General features: G+C 45.9%; 1 protein-coding gene across 1 annotated transcript in view; it reads left to right on the forward strand.

Annotated features, from left to right (window-relative positions):
- The first annotated feature begins 1260 nt into the window (after positions 1-1260).
- Positions 1261-17902, forward strand: part of APOB (apolipoprotein B) — a 42262-nt gene continuing 25620 nt past the window's right edge. Inside the window, exons 1-14 of the mRNA XM_024242617.2 lie at positions 1261-1330; positions 1643-1681; positions 2706-2821; positions 4093-4238; positions 7045-7198; positions 7913-8068; positions 9459-9583; positions 10259-10344; positions 11642-11861; positions 12584-12811; positions 15098-15215; positions 15318-15464; positions 16642-16853; positions 17115-17352. Of these exons, the coding sequence (XP_024098385.2) occupies positions 1261-1330; positions 1643-1681; positions 2706-2821; positions 4093-4238; positions 7045-7198; positions 7913-8068; positions 9459-9583; positions 10259-10344; positions 11642-11861; positions 12584-12811; positions 15098-15215; positions 15318-15464; positions 16642-16853; positions 17115-17352 (2055 nt within the window). The remainder of the gene's footprint in view (positions 1331-1642; positions 1682-2705; positions 2822-4092; positions 4239-7044; positions 7199-7912; positions 8069-9458; positions 9584-10258; positions 10345-11641; positions 11862-12583; positions 12812-15097; positions 15216-15317; positions 15465-16641; positions 16854-17114; positions 17353-17902) is intronic.

The raw sequence follows: 17902 nt of genomic DNA on the forward strand, positions 1-17902 counted from the left end.
GTATTCCTACCTGGTTGTCGCCCCCTCTATCCTACCACAATTGCTCACCAGCGGTTTTCTGCCTACACAGCTTGTCTCCCTAACCAGATTGGAGGTGCCTAGGGGACACAGCCAGGCTCAGACATTCATTCAGCCCATCATAGTGCCATCTCATCAATAACCCCTTCTGAGTGATCCTGGGTTAGTAAACTGAGTGTCCCTGATATTCCACTACCGCTGATTCCCTACAGCTGGGCAGAGGCAGCGAGCGCTGGCTGAAGTTTCCTGTGGGAAATGGGCAGTGCCTAGAAGAGAAGGAAACGATGCATGAGAAGGTTCCAGATGTCTATGAGGAACATGACGTGTCCTGTCTACTACTCTGCTTTTCCGCGTCGGCCTCCCCACCACTGGAGGAAACCCAGAAGCTGGTGCAGGTAGGGAAAGCCTCCTCTCAACATCCCAAGAACACTTTGCTTAAGAGGGGTGGGCCCTGGGAGGTTGCTCTTCCCCAGAGGCCTCTCCTCACTGGGGTTTCTTGAAGACAGACACTTGGACTCCTGCTGGGACCAGGCAGGCCACCCATCCTCAGGGGCAGTGACTGGTCACTCACCAGACCTCGCTGCATCCCCCTTCTCTCTCCTCCTCCAGCACGGGCTGAACCCCACAGCCACAGATACTGATCAGGATTAGGGTGTGGGTGCAAATCCAAGGTCCACCAAAATGGAAAAGAAAACCGATGGGAACATGTCTCCACCAAGACAGCGCTCAGGACTGGTTCTCCACGTGGCTCCCAGTTCAGTCCAGGAGAAGCAGAGATTTTGTTCCCGTGGTGGGTCATCTGAAGAAGGCCCACCTGGTCAGGGCAGGTATCTCAGACCCTGAGGCGCAGGCCATGGCCCCACTGAGACACAGGAAGGGCCCCGCCAGAGCCTTGAAGACGCTCGGGGGAGGGAACCCACCTGGGACCCAGCCCCGGGTGGCTGCGGCTGCATCCCAGGTGGGCCCCCTCCCCTGAGGATCTTCAAGGCTCAAAGAGAAGCCAGTGTAGAAAAGCAAACAGGCCAGGCCCGGGACGCGCCCTTTGGACCTTTTGCAATCCGGGCGCTCTTGCAGCCTGGGCTTCCTATAAATGAGGTGCGAGCGCCGGCCGCGCATTCCCACCGGGACCTGCCGGGCTGAGTGCCCTTGTCGGTTGCTGCCGCTGAGGAGCCCGCCCAGGCAGCCAGGGCCGCGAGGCCGAGGCCAGGCCGCAGCCCAGGAGCCGCCCCACCGCAGCTGGCCATGGGCCCGCCGAGGCCCGCGCTGCTAGCGCTGCCGGCGCTGCTGCTGCTGCTGGCGGGCGCCAGGGCCGGTGAGTGTGTGGCAGCGCTGCGGGAGCAGAGGGAGCGGGAGGGAGCCGGCTGCACGAGGTTGGCTGGGGCAGCCTGGGCCTAAGCCAGAGGGAGGGCAGCCACAGGGTCCAGGGCGAGTGGGGGGACTGGACCAGCTGGCGGCCCCTGGAGACTCAGGATGGGGGGCGCGGGATGGAGGGGCTGAGGAGGGGATCTCCGGAGCCTGCCTCCCTCCTGAAAGGTGAAACCTGTGCCGGTGGTGCCCCTGTCGGGCCCTAGCACCCGCTGGGAAGACGTGGGAAGCTCACAGATTTCTTTCTCCTGTCTTACAGAAGAGGAAATGCTGGAAAATGTCAGCCCAGTCTGTCCAAGTAAGGCATCTGCGCATCGGGCGTGGAAGGGCGCCCAGCCCCGTGCACTCTCCTACACCCGGGTCCCTGAGGGCCTCCCACTCTACAGGGCTGAGATGGCATCGTGGTGTGCCCTGCTCTGACCCCAGGAAGCAAGTTTCTTGAGCCTCTGCCCACACCCAAGGGATGCCAACTCTCTTCTACCTGGCCTGTTCTGTCCCAAAAGTTCAGCCTGGGGGCGGGGGAGGGAAGGGACTGTCACTCCGCTGGCCTGTGCACACTTTGAAGAAACATCACTGTCCGGTTTTTCAGTGACTAGTCATTGATTCGAAGCATGTGAGGGTGAGGAAATACTGACTTTAACCTTTGTGCAGAAATCGGACCTCCACCCTCTTCCTATTTACCTGACCCCTGGAGGTCAAAGGAACTGGCCTCCAAACGGGACCCTGTGTGCTGGGGCCGCGGGGTGGACTTCTGATGGAGCAGCACTGCCATCTAGTGTCCATCTGTCATCACTGCAGCTGGGCTCAGGACCTAGATGTTCTTTTTCTTCAATTGTTCAGAAAATTCCTCTCAGCTACAGTGGAAACCTCCGGAAACTCCTTTCTAGGAGTTTGTTACTCTTAATGCTTAATGAACTTTGCCTCAAGTATTTGGTAGTCTCAGAGTCACGGAATTACAGCGTTTTCAAGCTAAAAAAGCATTAGAGATAGTACTATTTGCGTAATGTTGCCATCTCTTAATTTACCAGAGGGTCTCTCATGCAGATTTTCTGAGCCCCATTACTTGACACTTGTCACTCCCTTCCCTGTGCCTCAGATGAGATATTCAAGACATGCCAGCCAATTTAAACATTAGCCTCAGCAAAAACATAATGGAGAAGTCAAATCTATAAAGGAAAATTAAGTATAAAGTCAATTATAAAATAATTTGAGTTTAATTACCATTTTTAATTCTCTATGCCACTGCCCCTCTCTGCCCAGAATTGGCTGTCCTTGGGAGAGCTATTTCTGCTATGTGGCTGACGTATTTTTCCCCACGTTAGGAGATGCGACCCGATTCAAGCACCTCCGGAAGTACACATACAACTATGAGGCTGAGAGTTCCAGTGGAGTCCCTGGGACTGCTGATTCAAGAAGCGCCACCAGGATCAACTGCAAGGTATGGAGGATGCAGGCAGGAGGGACCTAGAGCCCACAGCTTTCCCCCAGCCCTGTTCCAGCGGGCGCCCCACACGCGACCTTCCCGGAGGTTGTGTACTGAGCAAACGCAGAACATCCCAGAACTGTTGTAATCTGATCAAAGCACTGGGACTTTGCCTCTGTTTGTAAGTCAGCCACATTGCTGAGATGTGGTCTGCCCCCGCCAAATTTCGCAAGTCAGATGTATTTTCCCGTTAACTTCCCAGATGCAATAGGAATCCATGATCTAGATTAGCAGCAGTGTGGGTCTGTAGATTTCAGCGTGAGAGAAGCCCAGTAGGTGAGCTAAGGGAGGCAGGCATCTCCACACTGTGAAATGCAGTTTTTATAATTTAAGTCAAACAGAATCTGTTGCTGAAAAACAAATAGAAAGAAGAAAAAAATATAAACATACAGTTTGTTCTAAAATAAAACTTTGCTTATTATTGAGACTGGTTGTACTCATGTCACGTACATCTGGGGCAGATCTACAGGCTGCTATTGGGGTTTGGGTGGGGAAGAGAAGTCAAGCTGAGCAGTCACCTTTTTTAGAGAGTACTATAGCTCTTGTCTGTGCTGTCCAATATGGTAGACATGAGCCATATTGGGCTATTTAAATGGAATGAAATTAAAAATTCATATTCATTGTCACATTAGCTGCATTTCAACTGCTCAACAGCCACCCTGGCTACTGGCTCCCATATTGAACAGCACACATGTACAACATTTCTATAAAGTTATTTGAATAGTGCTGGATAATAAGTAGGAATCCGTTGAAACTCCAGCTATATGCAAAGCTCTAAATAGGCCCTAATAAATATAACCAGTTTTTTGGGTGACATTAAGGAGACGTTTGCTGTGGAAACTAAGGATGGCCGTCTTCCTGCTTTCTGTTTTTCTTCTTCACTCTCACTCCTAGTCTGCAGCGCTTCTATTTAACCACAGCTCTTTATAATTAAAGTGAGTAACTTTAGAACCAATAAAAGGACATCCTCCTTCCTGTGGCTAGGGGCAAACTTAAGAAACGTGTTACCCCGGGAGGGGGAAAAGGCCAGCAATAGGACTAAGTCTAGGTTGGTGCACGGAGAACCCGGGAGCATGTTAATAAGGCATGTGGTGTTGAGGAGCAGGCAGTGGTGTTCCTGGCAGCATTCCCTTTGGTGCTCTGATTAGAGATTAAGCCCTGTGCTTCAGGCGCTGCCTCTCATTCTTGATAGACAACCTCAATGCTCTGCTACCCTGTATTCTCAGGTTGAGCTGGAGGTTCCCCAGCTCTGCAGCTTCATCCTGAAGACCAGCCAGTGCACCCTGAAAGAGGTGTATGGCTTCAACCCTGAGGGCAAAGCCTTGCTGAAGAAAACCAAGAACTCTGAGGAGTTTGCTGCAGCCATGTCCAGGTAAGGCATGTTGTACATGAGCACGTGCATGTGTGTATCCGCTGAGGTATGAACTTGTGTGTTTACACCAGGCACGGATATGACTCTAAGTATTTGTATTCCATATCCATCATGGATCAGGGAATTGCTGAGTTTTCACAATCATCAAAAAGAGAGAAGCATTATTTACCCTTCCCTAGTTAGGTTCCTTTAATTATTTTAATGTGTTTCTAAAAATCTCATGCTTTAAACTTCTTGAGATTATAAAACTGAGATGCTTTGTTTAAACAAGTGAATTCTTATTTAAAGAACTAGACAAGACCAATGCTTGGTGGTCTTTGGTGTGGGGTCCCAGAGGCACTGGCTGCTGTGGCCGGCACATGGTGGGGCAGGGTCTGTTCAGCGCAGGGCAGAGGAGCACCAAGGCTTCAGTGGCTCCCCCTCCTAGGCTGGCATTCAGCCACTGCACGCTGATAGGCCACTGCAGCTGCATCTCTGCTGACTGGTCAGGGCCCGTGTCGCACCCATTGTAAATATTTTCGACATCACCCCTGCCTCATCCTCAATCACAGTTTGTAGGGTCCTAGGTGTGTATGAATACAGGCAGGATAGAGTTGTTAACTTGGTAGCATCAGAAAACTCTGTCTGTATTAGTCTGTTTTCATGCTGCTGATAAGACATATCTGAGACTGGGCAATTTACAAAAGAAAGGTTTATTGGACTCACAGTTCCACGTGGCTGGGGAGGTCTCACAATCATGGCGGAAGGTGAGGGACAGCAAGTCACATCTTATGTAGTTGGCAGCTGGCAAAGAGAGCTTGTGCAGAGAAACTCCTGTTTTTAGAACCATCAGATCTCCTGAGACCCATTTGCAATCACGAGAACAGCACGGGAAAGACCTGCCCCCATGATTCAATCACCTCCCACCAGGTCCCTCCCACAACACGTGGGAATTATGAGAGCTACGAGACGAGATTTGGGTGGGGACCCAGAGCCAAACCATATCACCATCCTTGCCCATTTTTCAGTTTTGCTAAACATTAGATTCAGATGCCAGTCCTTTTTCGCCAAAATAGGCTGTGAGGCTTCTTTCTTTCCTATGCTTTATTTTCTCCAAGACTTAACTGTATATGAGGGAGAGGGGAATGGTGGCAGGAGGAAAGAGTGGTTTTTTTTTGGTCCTTGGTCTTCTCCAAATACAGAAGAGACTCCTGTTCTTGAAAAGGAGGGCTTTCTGGGTTTGCATGTTCATGACTTTAACTGTCTTTTTTTAAAATTGACATACAATAATTATACATATTTATTGAGAACATAGTGATGTTTTGATATATGTAATGTATGGTGATCAGATCAGAGTAATTAGCATACCCATCATCTCAAACATTTATCATTTCTTCGTGTTGGGAACTTTCTGAGAGGGTGTAGGCTGTGGGAGATAAGTCCGTCACATTTTCCTCCTGATGTAACCAGAGTGGCTGCAGCCAGGTCCTCAGAAACTCAGAGAGTACCCAATGGGAAATCTCTAAGACCAAAGTCAGCATGGGTTTCAGCCATGGCCTGACACCATACAAAAGAATGACTGTCCAACAAGTGTATGAAAAGAAGCTCCAATTCACTGGTAGTCCAGAAATGCAAATTAATGTAACAACAAGATATTTATCCGCTTATACCCATCATACTGCAAAACTGGAAAACAGTGATAGCACCTGTTGCTGGCAGGCCAGTGAGGAAAAGTGTGCTGTCCTGAGCTGCTGGTGGAAATGAGAGCCATCAGGCAATATCTACTCTAATTTAAAATACTAAATACCCTTTGACACAGATATTTTAGTCTCTGGGACTCTAGCCCATGAAAATAAAAGCAGTAATGTGTGAAGATAGGCACATAAGGATGTTTGTTTTGGTATTGTTTGTGTGGTTTAAAAAAATCCAGAAAGAGAGAAGGCAAATGCCATCAAATGGAGCAATGTGTGAATAAATTATATTTAGCCATGGAATGGAATGTTCTGCATGCAGCTTTTAAAAAATCTGTTAGAGCTATACCAAGTGACTCAGAAGGATTTTTGTGAAGTATAATTAAGTGAGAAAAACAAGATAAAAGTATGCATAATACAATGCCACTTGTATAAAACAAACAATGACAAAATCTTTGTATGACTCTGTTTGCACTCACCCATGTTTACAGAGGATTGTATGAGTGTGCAGAAACAAATGGAACAACCACTTGGGTGTCCGTATGGGGAGGATAGGCAAAGAGACTGGTATGGGTGAAGAACAGAGCAGGGCTGGATGAGCCAAGCAAAAAAAATTAAAACACGGCTGGACCTGGTGGCTCATGCCTGTAGTCCCAGCACTTTGGGAGGCTGAGGAGGGAGGATCACCTGAGGTCAGGAGTTCGAGACTGGCCTGGCCAACATGGTGAAAAATGTCTCTACTAAAAATACAAAAATTAGCTGGGTGTGATGGCACATGCCTGTAGTCCTAGCTACTCTGGAGGCTGAGGCAGGAGAATCACTTGATCCCAGGAGGTGGAGTTTGCAGTGAGCTGAGGTTGCGCCATTGCACTCCAGCCCAGGCGACTGAGCAAGACTCCATTTCAAAAAAAGAAAAAAAGGAAAAAAAAAGAATCACCAAAACATATGTATATGTGCATACTTTTTTGAAAATTTATGTCTATGTGTAGCTATATTCTATATTTACAAAGAAATGATGTCAGAAGAACAATTGGTTAAAAAAAATATGAGAAAAGAAACTTCAGTGCCACGCAGCTTACTTCCAGCAAGTTGTAATGGAGAAGGACATTTCCTTGACCATCCTCTCTCTGGGACAGGTATGAGCTCAAGCTGGCCATTCCAGAAGGGAAGCAAGTTTTCCTTTATCCGGAGAAAGATGAACCTACTTACATCCTGAACATCAAGAGGGGCATCATTTCTGCCCTCCTGGTTCCTCCAGAGACAGAAGAAGCCAAGCAAGTGTTGTTTCTGGTGAGGATTTAGAAAGCTGATAGCAGTGGCCCTTGAAACTCATCTTCATGTGTTAGAGACCAGTCCTACCATATACAAAGCAGATCATTGAGTCAGGTCCATGACTAGTTACATAGGAAGCCCTGGATTGGCGTGACATACTGGTGCCCGAGGTTCCTCCTGTCCCTTGGGGTCACTGACAGATCATCCCAAGCAGGCTTATCGGGTTGGGTCTAATTTTAAAACAGTTATGGAGGAGTCTTGGCCACCCCACCCCCGCTTTTGTTTGATGCTATTCACCTGTGTTTGCTGGGTTATGAAGTAACACAGTAAATCCTGTGTGTATTTTAAACACCAAAAATTATGGGATCTGTTGCCGGTCTCTTTTACGAATTTCAGGTTTCACTGTGAGACAGAATTCATTTCACCTCAGTCCCATGAGCACTTTTGTGCCCTTATCTTGTTCTAATTTCTCTACGACACCATACTGGGAGAAGACAGCGATGCAACCTGTGGAGGCCTTTCTGCAGACCCACCCTTAACTGGTTTTCTCTCTCCTAACTTGGGCTGGCCAGGCACTAGCAAGACCACACTCTGCATAGGAGGAAAAAGAAAGTCCCTCCCAAAGCTAGATTCCTTCTGCCTTTTCTTTCACGATCCCCACCCCATCCCTCCCAAGTACCCAAGGATGTTGCCCGTGTTGAATACCTGCGGTTGCATCTTCTGCCCCCATAGGATACCGTGTATGGAAACTGCTCCACTCACTTTACCGTCAAGACAAGGAAGGGCAATGTGGCAACAGAAATATCCACTGAAAGAGACCTGGGGCAGTGTGATCGCTTCAAGCCCATCCGCACAGGCATCAGCCCACTTGCTCTCATCAAAGGCATGGTAAGTCCCATGTCAGCACTGTCATGCACACCAAGGAGCATCCTCTTATTAATAAAATTCCAGAATTTTTGAGCTAGTGGGCACCTTTGAGGACAGTCTGCCCAGGCTGCTTTTTATACAGACTAGAGATAGGACCCTGAGCAGGCATGGGAAGGTCTGCCCAGGCTTCATGGCCTGGGATCAGTTGAGCCAAGACTTGAGTCAGGCTCCTCTTCCCAGCCCAGAGCTCTGTCTTTCCTCCTGTCCTTCTGTCACTGGCACCAAACTGCCTCTAATCTCATCACTTGAGAGTAATGACTGCTCACCCCTGAGAAGGTTCCGGGGATGGATGTAGGGCAGCAAAACCACCTGCTGTTCTTTCCTGCACAAGGACTCCTTGTGCCATCTCCAAGCCTCTGGACTTTGAAGAAGTCCCAAGACCTGTGTTCTCCCGCTCTCCCTCATCCCATGAAGTGGAGTGACTTAGAGTGCTCCAGCTTCTTGTCCTTCCACTCCCAGTACCACCCTGACCAAACACAGCCCCACTGCCACCAGCCCGGAGCACCCTCTCCTCTCTGTTAACTGGGGCCATGGAGCACCATATTACCTGAGCCTGCCTGACCCCTGCAACATCTTCCCTGATATGAACCCCAGGCTGTCTCAGTGAACATGAATAACTTGAGCAATCACTGTCATGCTGGGCACTGTTCCTGGTCATTGTCCTTAGGGTTGAAAACAGGGAGTCTGATGACCATGAGCGCCACAGTCAGAAGAGGATAATGCACCGGCTTAGGGGTCTTTTCTGAGCATCTGCTGTTTGCTCAACCCCCCTCTGGGCAGCACCAAGGAAGGGACAGTGGCAGATGAACCATGGACCTTCCCCTCAGGATGCTTCCAGTCTAATGCAGGAGCCAGGTCAATAAAGTATACATGGTATACTCAGTAAGGTGATAAGCTGAACAGTGCAGACAAGAAGTCCTGGGCCTGACCAGGAAGGAGAATGTATTATTCATGTAGCTCAGTGGGCAACGTTTCATGGAAGATGTGGAGCAGGAACCCAAAAAATGCAAAGAATATGTAAATGAAAGAGACATGTAAGAATGGGCTTTTGGGCAAAGAAAACTTACTGAGCAGGTGTGTGAGGGGCTATGTGGTGGGATGGGCATGTGGAGGATACAACGTTTAGACTTTGTCCAGTGAGGGTGGAAAAAGAGGAGTCTACAGCTTGACTCAGCTTTGGGGATGCTGACTTGTTGCACCCACTGGTCTAAATGTCAAGTACCCAGTTATCTTCTTTCTCTGAGTTTATCTAATGGTACAGGACTCCTGCTCCCTTCTACCTTGAAGGTTAATGCTTTTAACAGAAGATACAGGGACTGATCAAAATTCTTGTCTCCAATCTCATTCATAGACCCGCCCATTGTCAACTCTGATCAGCAGCAGCCAGTCCTGTCAGTACACCCTGGATGCTAAAAGGAAGCATGTGGCAGAAGCCATCTGCAAGGAGCAACACCTCTTCCTGCCTTTCTCCTACAAGTAGGTCATGTGATGCACCCCTGATTTGTCATTTAGTGGGTCAGTGTGAACTGAACACTTCTCAAGTGCTCTGTTCCAGCAAACCTGTGCCTGGGAGGGAGGAATGGAGAGGGATAAAATGCCTCCCCTCCCTCTCCCCCTTTTTAAGCTAACAGACCATTTGGCAGAAAAGTCCTAGGCATGCAAAACAACACAAGACCAACGAAAGATATCTAAGACCCATTCTTTAAGGGCTGTAGATCCAGAAGACCTGGGGATCACTGCAGGGTACCCTGGTTAGAAAAGGTTTCGTGGAAGATTTGGGATATTGACTGGAAACTTGTGTATCCAAATCCACTTTGAAAACTGATAATCAATGAATATTTATTGAGTAACTGCCATATTCTTGGCTCTATGTTGTGGAAGATACGAAAGAATTTTGAGACATTGCACTATTTCCTACCTCTGGCCACTCCAGACTAGTGGAGTGGCACGCATGTCTTTTTGATGGGAGGATAACTAGCGTGACCAGGAAGAGGTGGATGTTATTCATTCAGGGCCAACAATGGCTGGATTTACCCATGCTTTGAAAGATGGGCAGCACTTGGGTAGATGCAGAGACAGGGAAAACCTTCAACATGGAAAGAATAGTATTTTCTGGCCATCCGTGACATGATGTGCTTCCTTGGTTACCAGGAATAAGTATGGGATGGTGGCACAGGTGACACAGACTTTCAAACTTGAAGACACACCAAAGATCAACAGCCGCTTCTTTGGTGAAGGTAAGACTTTCTGTCCACATAGTTGCTAGAAAATCTACTCAAAATGTGCCTATCATGGCTTAGCCACTTGCTGAGCCCTGTTAAATGTCTGCTGACTAACAAGTGATATGGACACTGGTCTTCTGGCTACCTCTAGTGAGAAAGCAAACTCATTTCAGGATGTCAAGTTGCAATGGCATAAAGGAAAAGAAGTTCCGAAAGCTACCTAGGCGTTTGTAAATAGAAAACTGGAATCCTAAGTTTAACATGACATATTTGGTAGAACTGTCATCACCCATCCTGTGATAAGACCCAGAATTGTTCCAGACAAGGTGGACCAAGTGGGAGAGAACCTTCAGAGTCCAGCCAGATAGTAACCTCAGGAGTCAGTCTTTAGAGGTAGAAGGAACTCTAGTAATCTCAAGTCCAACCCTTACCCAGTATTGTATTGTATTTATACCTGTCCAAATTCCTTCTTGTGCATTACCTCATTGTCCTTTTTGCTCATAGCAACCTGTGATGTCAAGTGGTAGAGATGTGATTTTATACCTATTCTACGGAGGAGACAGTGACACAGAGAGGCTTAGAGTTTGATGTAGTCAAGGCTGCAGAATATTAGAGGGGGGCAAATAAGTGCCAGACTGTAATCTAAGCCAGGACTATTTTCATGACACCACATTTCCATGATGACTTTTACCTCTCTTCCTGGCATAGGTCACAGTAGGTGGTGGAGAGGATACAAAAGTGTCTCCCCTCCCCACAAGCTGCTGGTAGACCCAATTAGAAGAAATGGTGATAAGCACCCATGTGCCTGGTCCCAGTTGTAACCATGTCAACAGTAGCACCTCCTCACCAATTATTTCAAGCTAAGGGTAACCTGATGATAGACTCAGACAAGTCTGGATTCCACTTCAGCTCTACCTCTTAGACCCTGAGAGCTCTTGGGAAACCTAAGTTGTTCATCTCTGGGTCGCAGTTCCTCATCTCTGGGTCTCATCTCTTTGTCTCATCTCTGGAACTCAGAGCTGAGATCCAGGGATGAGCAATTTACATTGCCCAAAAGCTCTGTGGGTCTCAGAAGCAGGGCTGAATTTATCTTTAAATTGAACAATAATGCCACCCCACAGGAATAGGATGATGAGTCAGTGAAAACAAGTCAATCGCCTATGGCAGAGCCAGATCTAGCAGGCATAGAATACAGGATAGTTTTCTTCCCTTTTCCCCTGTGCTGATACTCCACAATTTCCAGCTTCCAGTAGACAAAGATATGGTTGAGATGAAGAAAGCTAGAGTTCCTTTGACACTTTCCATCTTCCAGGTACTAAGAAGATGGGTCTCGCATTTGAGAGCACCAAATCCACATCACCTCCAAAGCAGGCTGAAGCTGTTTTGAAGACTCTCCAGGAACTGAAAAAACTAACCATCTCTGAGCAAAATATCCAGAGAGCTAATCTCTTCAGTAAGCTGGTTACTGAGCTGAGAGGCCTCAGTGATGAGGCAGTCACATCTCTCTTGCCACAACTGATCGAGGTGTCCAGGTATCTAATGGTTACAGCTCAACTTTTTATAAAACTGATGGTAACTGACTGAACTTTCAAACCTTGGCCAAATGGAGAATCTCAGGGACCATTTGGATATCAATCCAGTTAATCAATTCGTCAATCAGTTCATGATTGCTGGATAGAGAACTATCAGCTGCTGTGCTAAGAGTTCCATGAAACACACACACGCATACTGTGTTCAAGGCAGCTATGTATTTGTGTGTTAAAACAGAAGGAGAATAGTTCCCACATTTTGATGGTTATTTTTTAATTCCTAGGTCTATTGCAGGTGCTCTCCAGAAGCTTATAGGCTGGTGGAGAGAGAACTCAGTCAAAAATTATAATATGATTTCTCTACCCTTCAAGGCACTGGCTTTAAGTGCTATGAAGGTGAGAGAAGGGACTGAGGCCAGGAATGAGACCCAGCTAATGTTAGCCAGGCATATTCTGTGTGCTGGCCAAAGGACTGTGATAAGTCTTCTTGTTGCTACAGATCCACAGTCCCCTCTTGGGACTTTCCTCTATTGAGCTTCTTCTGTGGGTAATATTCCTAAGGAAAGCGTCATGATTCTGAGCTCCAAGCTGGGTTTTGAAAGATGGTTAGATTTGAATAGTGAATGAGGTGATTAAGGGCTCTCCTGGCAGAGGACACACCATGAGCAATATTTTATGTGCCCTGAAGCTGGTCTGTATAACTTTATCCATGTCTTTCCTCTCAGCCCCATCACTTTACAAGCCTTGGTTCAGTGTGGACAGCCCCAGTGCTCCACTCACATCCTCCGGTGGCTGAAACGTGTGCATGCCAACCCCCTTCTGATAGATGTGGTCACCTACCTGGTGGCCCTGATCCCCGAGCCCTCAGCACAGCAGCTGCGAGAGATCTTCAACATGGCGAGGGATCAGCGCAGCCGAGCCACCTTGTATGCGCTGAGCCACGCGGTCAACAAGTGAGTTTCCACACTGTATTTCTCCTCCTAGGAGCAGAGGAACATCTTGCACCTCTGTGCATCTCTGTATTAAAACTGAACCCCTCCTTCCACTTTCAAACTCTGCTCCTTACTCTTGTGTTTTTTCTTGATCATTTTTGGGGTAATGACTTGAAATAAGAAATCAGCAAACACAAATTGAATTTTTAAAAATATTTTCTCTACATTATATTATAAAAGTTTTTGAACATAGCAAAGTTGACAGAATTTCACAGGGAAAACCCCTAGAAAACCAGCTATCTCCTACCATTTAAGTGTTATTATATTTGCTTTATCACATATACATCCATCCATTAATTCATCTTATTTTCTGAAGCATTTCAAAGTAAATTGCAAACATCAACACACTTTCCCCTAAGTATTACAGCATGCATATTATTAACTTCAGTTCAATATTAGTTAGCAGTTTTTTCCTCTTAATTTTTTTTTTTTTTTTTTTGAGATGGTCTCACTGTGTCACCCAGGCTGGAATGCAGTGGTGCAGTCACGGCTCACTGCAGCCTCAAATTCCTGGGCTGAATTTATCCTCCCACCTCAGCCTCCTGAGTAGCTGGGACCACAGGTGCCTGCTACCACGCCCTGGCTAATTTTTGTATTTTTGGTACACACAGGGTTTCACCATGTTGCTCAGGCTAGCAGTTTTTTCTTTTGATGAAATTTTTTTGCTTTTTCTTTTTTACATTTTTATATAGGTTTATGTGGAATAAGCGTAATTTTGTTACATGAATAGATTGTGCAGTAGTTAAGTCAGGGCTTTCAGGGTATCCATCACCCAGACAACATATAGTGTACCCACTAAGTAATTTCTCACCATCCATCTCCCTCCACTTCCACACCTTCTGAGTCTCAATTGTCTATCATTCCACACACTACGTCCTTGTGTGCACATTATTTCGCTCCCACTTATAAATAACAACACGCAATATTTGTCTTTCTGCGACTGTCCTGTTTCACTTAAGACAATGACCTTCAGTTCCATCCATGTGGCTGCAAATGACATGATTTTATCCTTTTTATGGCCGAATTTCACATTTTTAATCCAATCGTCCATTGATGGACACTTAGGTTGATTCCATGACTTTGCTATTGTGAATAGTGCTGCGATAAACATATGGGTGCAGGTTTCCTTTGGATATAATGATTTCTTTTCCTTTAGGTATATACCCAGTAATGGGACTGTTGGATTCATTGGCAGTTCTATTTTTAGTTCTTTGAGAAATCTCTGTATTGTTTCCATAGAGGTTGTACTTATTTACAATCCCATCAACAGTGGTTAACTGTTTCCTTTTCTCTGTATCCTCACCAACATCTGTTATTTTTTGTCTTTTGAATAATGGCCCCCCGACTCTTGTAAGATGTTATCTCATTGTGGTTCTAATTTACATTTCTCTAATGATTAGTAATGTTATGCATTTTTTCATATGCCTATTGCCATTTGTATGTCTTCTTTTGAAAAAAATGTCTATTCATGTCCTTTGCCTACCTTTTAATGGGATTATTTGGGGGATTTTTTTGTTGAGTTGTTTGAATTCCTTGTACATTCTGGTTATTAGTACCCCGCTGGATGAATAGTTTGCAAATATTTTTTCCCATTCTGCAGGTTGTCCACCCTGTTGATTATTTGTTTTACAGTGCAGAAGTTTTTACTTTAATTAAGTTCTATTTGTCTATTTTTTGTTTTTGTTGTCTTTGCCTTTGAGATCTTATTCATGAATTCTTTGTCTAGGCCAATGTCCAGAGAAGTTTTCCCTAGGTTTTCTTCTTGCATTTTTATAGTCTCAGGTGTTATATTTAAGTCTTTGATCCGTCTTGAGTTGATTTTTTTATATGGTGACAGATAGGAGTCCAGTTTTATTCTTCTGCATATGGCAATCCATCTTTCCCAGCACCATTTATTGAAAAGGGTGTCCTTTCCCTAGTGTATGTTTTTGTCACTTTTGTCAAAGATCCGTTGACTGTAAGTATGTGACTTTATTTCTGGGTTCACTATTCTGTTCCATTGATCTATGTGTCTATTTTTATGCCAGTACCATGCTGTTTAGATTACTATAGCCTTGTTGCATAATTTGAAGTCAGGTAATGCGATGCCTCCAGCTTTGTTCTTTTTGCTTAAAATTGCTTCAGCTATTCAGGCTCTTTTTGGATTCCATATGAATTTTATAATTATTTTTTATAATTCACAATTTGGGTTTTAAGACAAACCTAACTGGGGTTACCGAGTCCTGACTCTCTTCTCTTATTCTGTAGCTATCGTAAGACAAACCCTACAGGGACCCAGGAGCTGCTGGACATTGCTAATTACCTGATGGAACAGATTCAAGATGAGTGCACTGGGGATGAAGATTACACCTATTTGATTCTGCGGGTAATCTCAGTCTTTTCTATGACATACATCATTTCAGAAGCACTTTTCCTGGACACCTTTTACTTCCCTTTCCTACACCCTGATGGGTTCTTCTTTATGCAGGTCATTGGAAATATGGGCCAAACCATGGAGCAGTTAACTCCAGAACTCAAGTCTTCAATCCTGAAATGTGTCCAAAGTACAAAGCCATCACTGATGATCCAGAAAGCTGCCATCCAGGCTCTGAGGAAAATGGAGCCTAAAGACAAGGTAAAGTCCACAAGAAGAGGTCTGAAAGTGAAAGTTTATTAACAAGGATTTGGAAGGTACTGGGGGAATGAGACTCTAGATTTCATCTACTGACTTTATTCTGCTGTTTCCTTCCTTCCTTCCTTCCTTCCTTCCTTCCTCCTTCCTTCCTTCCTTCCTTCCTTCCTTCCTCCTTCCTTCCTTCCTTCCTTCCTTCCTTCCTTCCTTCCTTCCTTCCTTCCTTCCTCCCTTCCTCCCTTCTTTCCTTCCTTCCTTCCTTCTTTCAAGATGGAGTCTCACTCTATTGCCCAGGCTGGAGTGCAGTGGCACGATCTCGGCTCACTGCAACTTCCGCCTCTTGGGTTCAAGCAATTCTCCCTGCCTCAGCCTCCTGAGTAAGTGGGATTACAGGCATGTGCCACCACACCCAGCTAATTTTTGTATTTTTTAGTAGAGACGGAGTTTTGCCATGTTGGCCAGGCTGGTCTTGAGCTCCTGACCTCAGGTGATCCACCTGCCTCAGCCTCGAAAAGTGCTAGGATTACAGGCGTGAGCCACTGCACCTAGCCTCTACTGTTTTCTAATTGCAAATTTTAACAAGCCTATTGACTTGACTGCCTAGCAGTATGTGGCATGAGAGAAATACTTGACCTTGCTGCTATGTCAACATGCAGAATGTGAGATGTTTTTGCTACCTACCATCCACCTACCAGATTGACCATCCCTCTCATCATGGAAAAACATGCTTAATTTTCCCCCAATAACCTTAGGCTAGGATAGCCAACTTGGCCCCCTCTTAGGTGCAATGACTCCAGAACTTTGGAAACTACCCTATTTATTAGCCCCAAACTCTTACTACCCCTTCTCATCTTTACTCTCACATTAAAATAACTTATGTTAAAACAACTTGATTTTCACTTAGTGGTGGATCGCCAAACAAATCATAACTTGGCCATAATTTATGTGTTTTAATGGAATTGAGTTCAACAGGCATTCCACAGGCTTCTTCTGGGAACCCTTACTTGATAGTGCTCTAGGAAATACTGGCAAGAAGATTCAATACCAGCATTTGAAGAGTGATTACAGAGAAATTAGACCTGTGCTTAAGAAAGAGCTAGCAGACAATGCCAGTGTTTGCCAGGCATGTTCTGTGTTCTGACCACAGGACAGTGATAACCATCTCCTCTTTTGACTGCAGGACCAGGAGGTTCTTCTTCAGACTGTCCTTGATGATGCTTCTCCGGGAGATAAGCGACTGGCTGCCTATCTCATGCTGATGAGGAGTCCTTCACAGGCAGATATTAACAAAATTGTCCAACTTCTACCACGGGAACAGAATGAGCAAGTGAAGAACTTTGTCGCTTCCCATATTGCCAATATCTTGAATTCAGAAGAATTGGATATCCAAGAGTAAGTAAGAGCTATTCCCCCCATATACCACTGAGGGCCCTGAGCTGGAATTCCAACCCTAGGTTTCGGCATAGCCACTGTCTGCCGTTGCTTCTGAAACAAACACTTGTGCAAATGTGTAGCAGACCTAGACCCAAAGCCTTAGGGTCAATGCAATCCAGACATTTTGGTAGTGATTGGAAATCCATATTTACTTGGGGTGCAAAAGTCAAAGGATAATAACATGGTGTGTCAGCTCAAAATGTACTTCTTCTTATCTAGTCTGAAAAAGTTAGTGAAAGAAGCTCTGAAAGAATCTCAACTTCCAACTGTCATGGACTTCAGAAAATTCTCTCGGAACTATCAACTCTACAAATCTGTTTCTCTTCCATCACTTGACCCAGTCTCAGCCAAAATAGAAGGGAATCTTATATTTGATCCAAATAACTACCTTCCTAAAGAAAGCATGCTGAAAACTACCCTCACTGCCTTTGGATTTGCTTCAGCTGACCTCATCGAGGTAAGTGTGAAGAGTTCGAGGTTCTCTAGCCCATTTTGTACAGCATCATAAACAGAGAGTCCCTGGGAGCCAGGAGCTAGCCAGAGGAAAACTAAGAACCACCAGGCACTTTCTACTATGATTCTGAAGCTTTCTTCTTTCCCTCCTTCCCCGCCTTCCTCTCTCCCCGCTAGGGGTCACCTGAAGCATGACTTCTTAACATTAGTAGAAATCCAGGCTGGGCAAGGTGGCTCACTCCTGTAATTACTCCTGTACTCCTGTAATTACTCCTGTAATCCCAGCACTTTGGGAGGCCAGGGCAGGTGGATCACGAGGTCAGGGGATCGAGACCATCCTGGCTAACACGGTGAAACGCTGTCTCTACCAAAAATACAAAAAATTAGCTGGGCATGGTGGCGGGCACCTGTAGTCCCAGCTACTCGGGAGGATGAGGCAGGAGAATGGTGTGAACCTGGGAGGCTGAGCTTGCAGTGAGCCAAGAGATTGTGCCACTGTGCTCCAGCCTGGGCGACAGCAAGACTCCGTCTCAAAAAAAAAAAAAAAAATTGAA

This window comes from Pongo abelii, chromosome 12 (genome assembly GCF_028885655.2).
Source record: "Pongo abelii isolate AG06213 chromosome 12, NHGRI_mPonAbe1-v2.0_pri, whole genome shotgun sequence".
NCBI lineage: Eukaryota > Metazoa > Chordata > Mammalia > Primates > Hominidae > Pongo > Pongo abelii.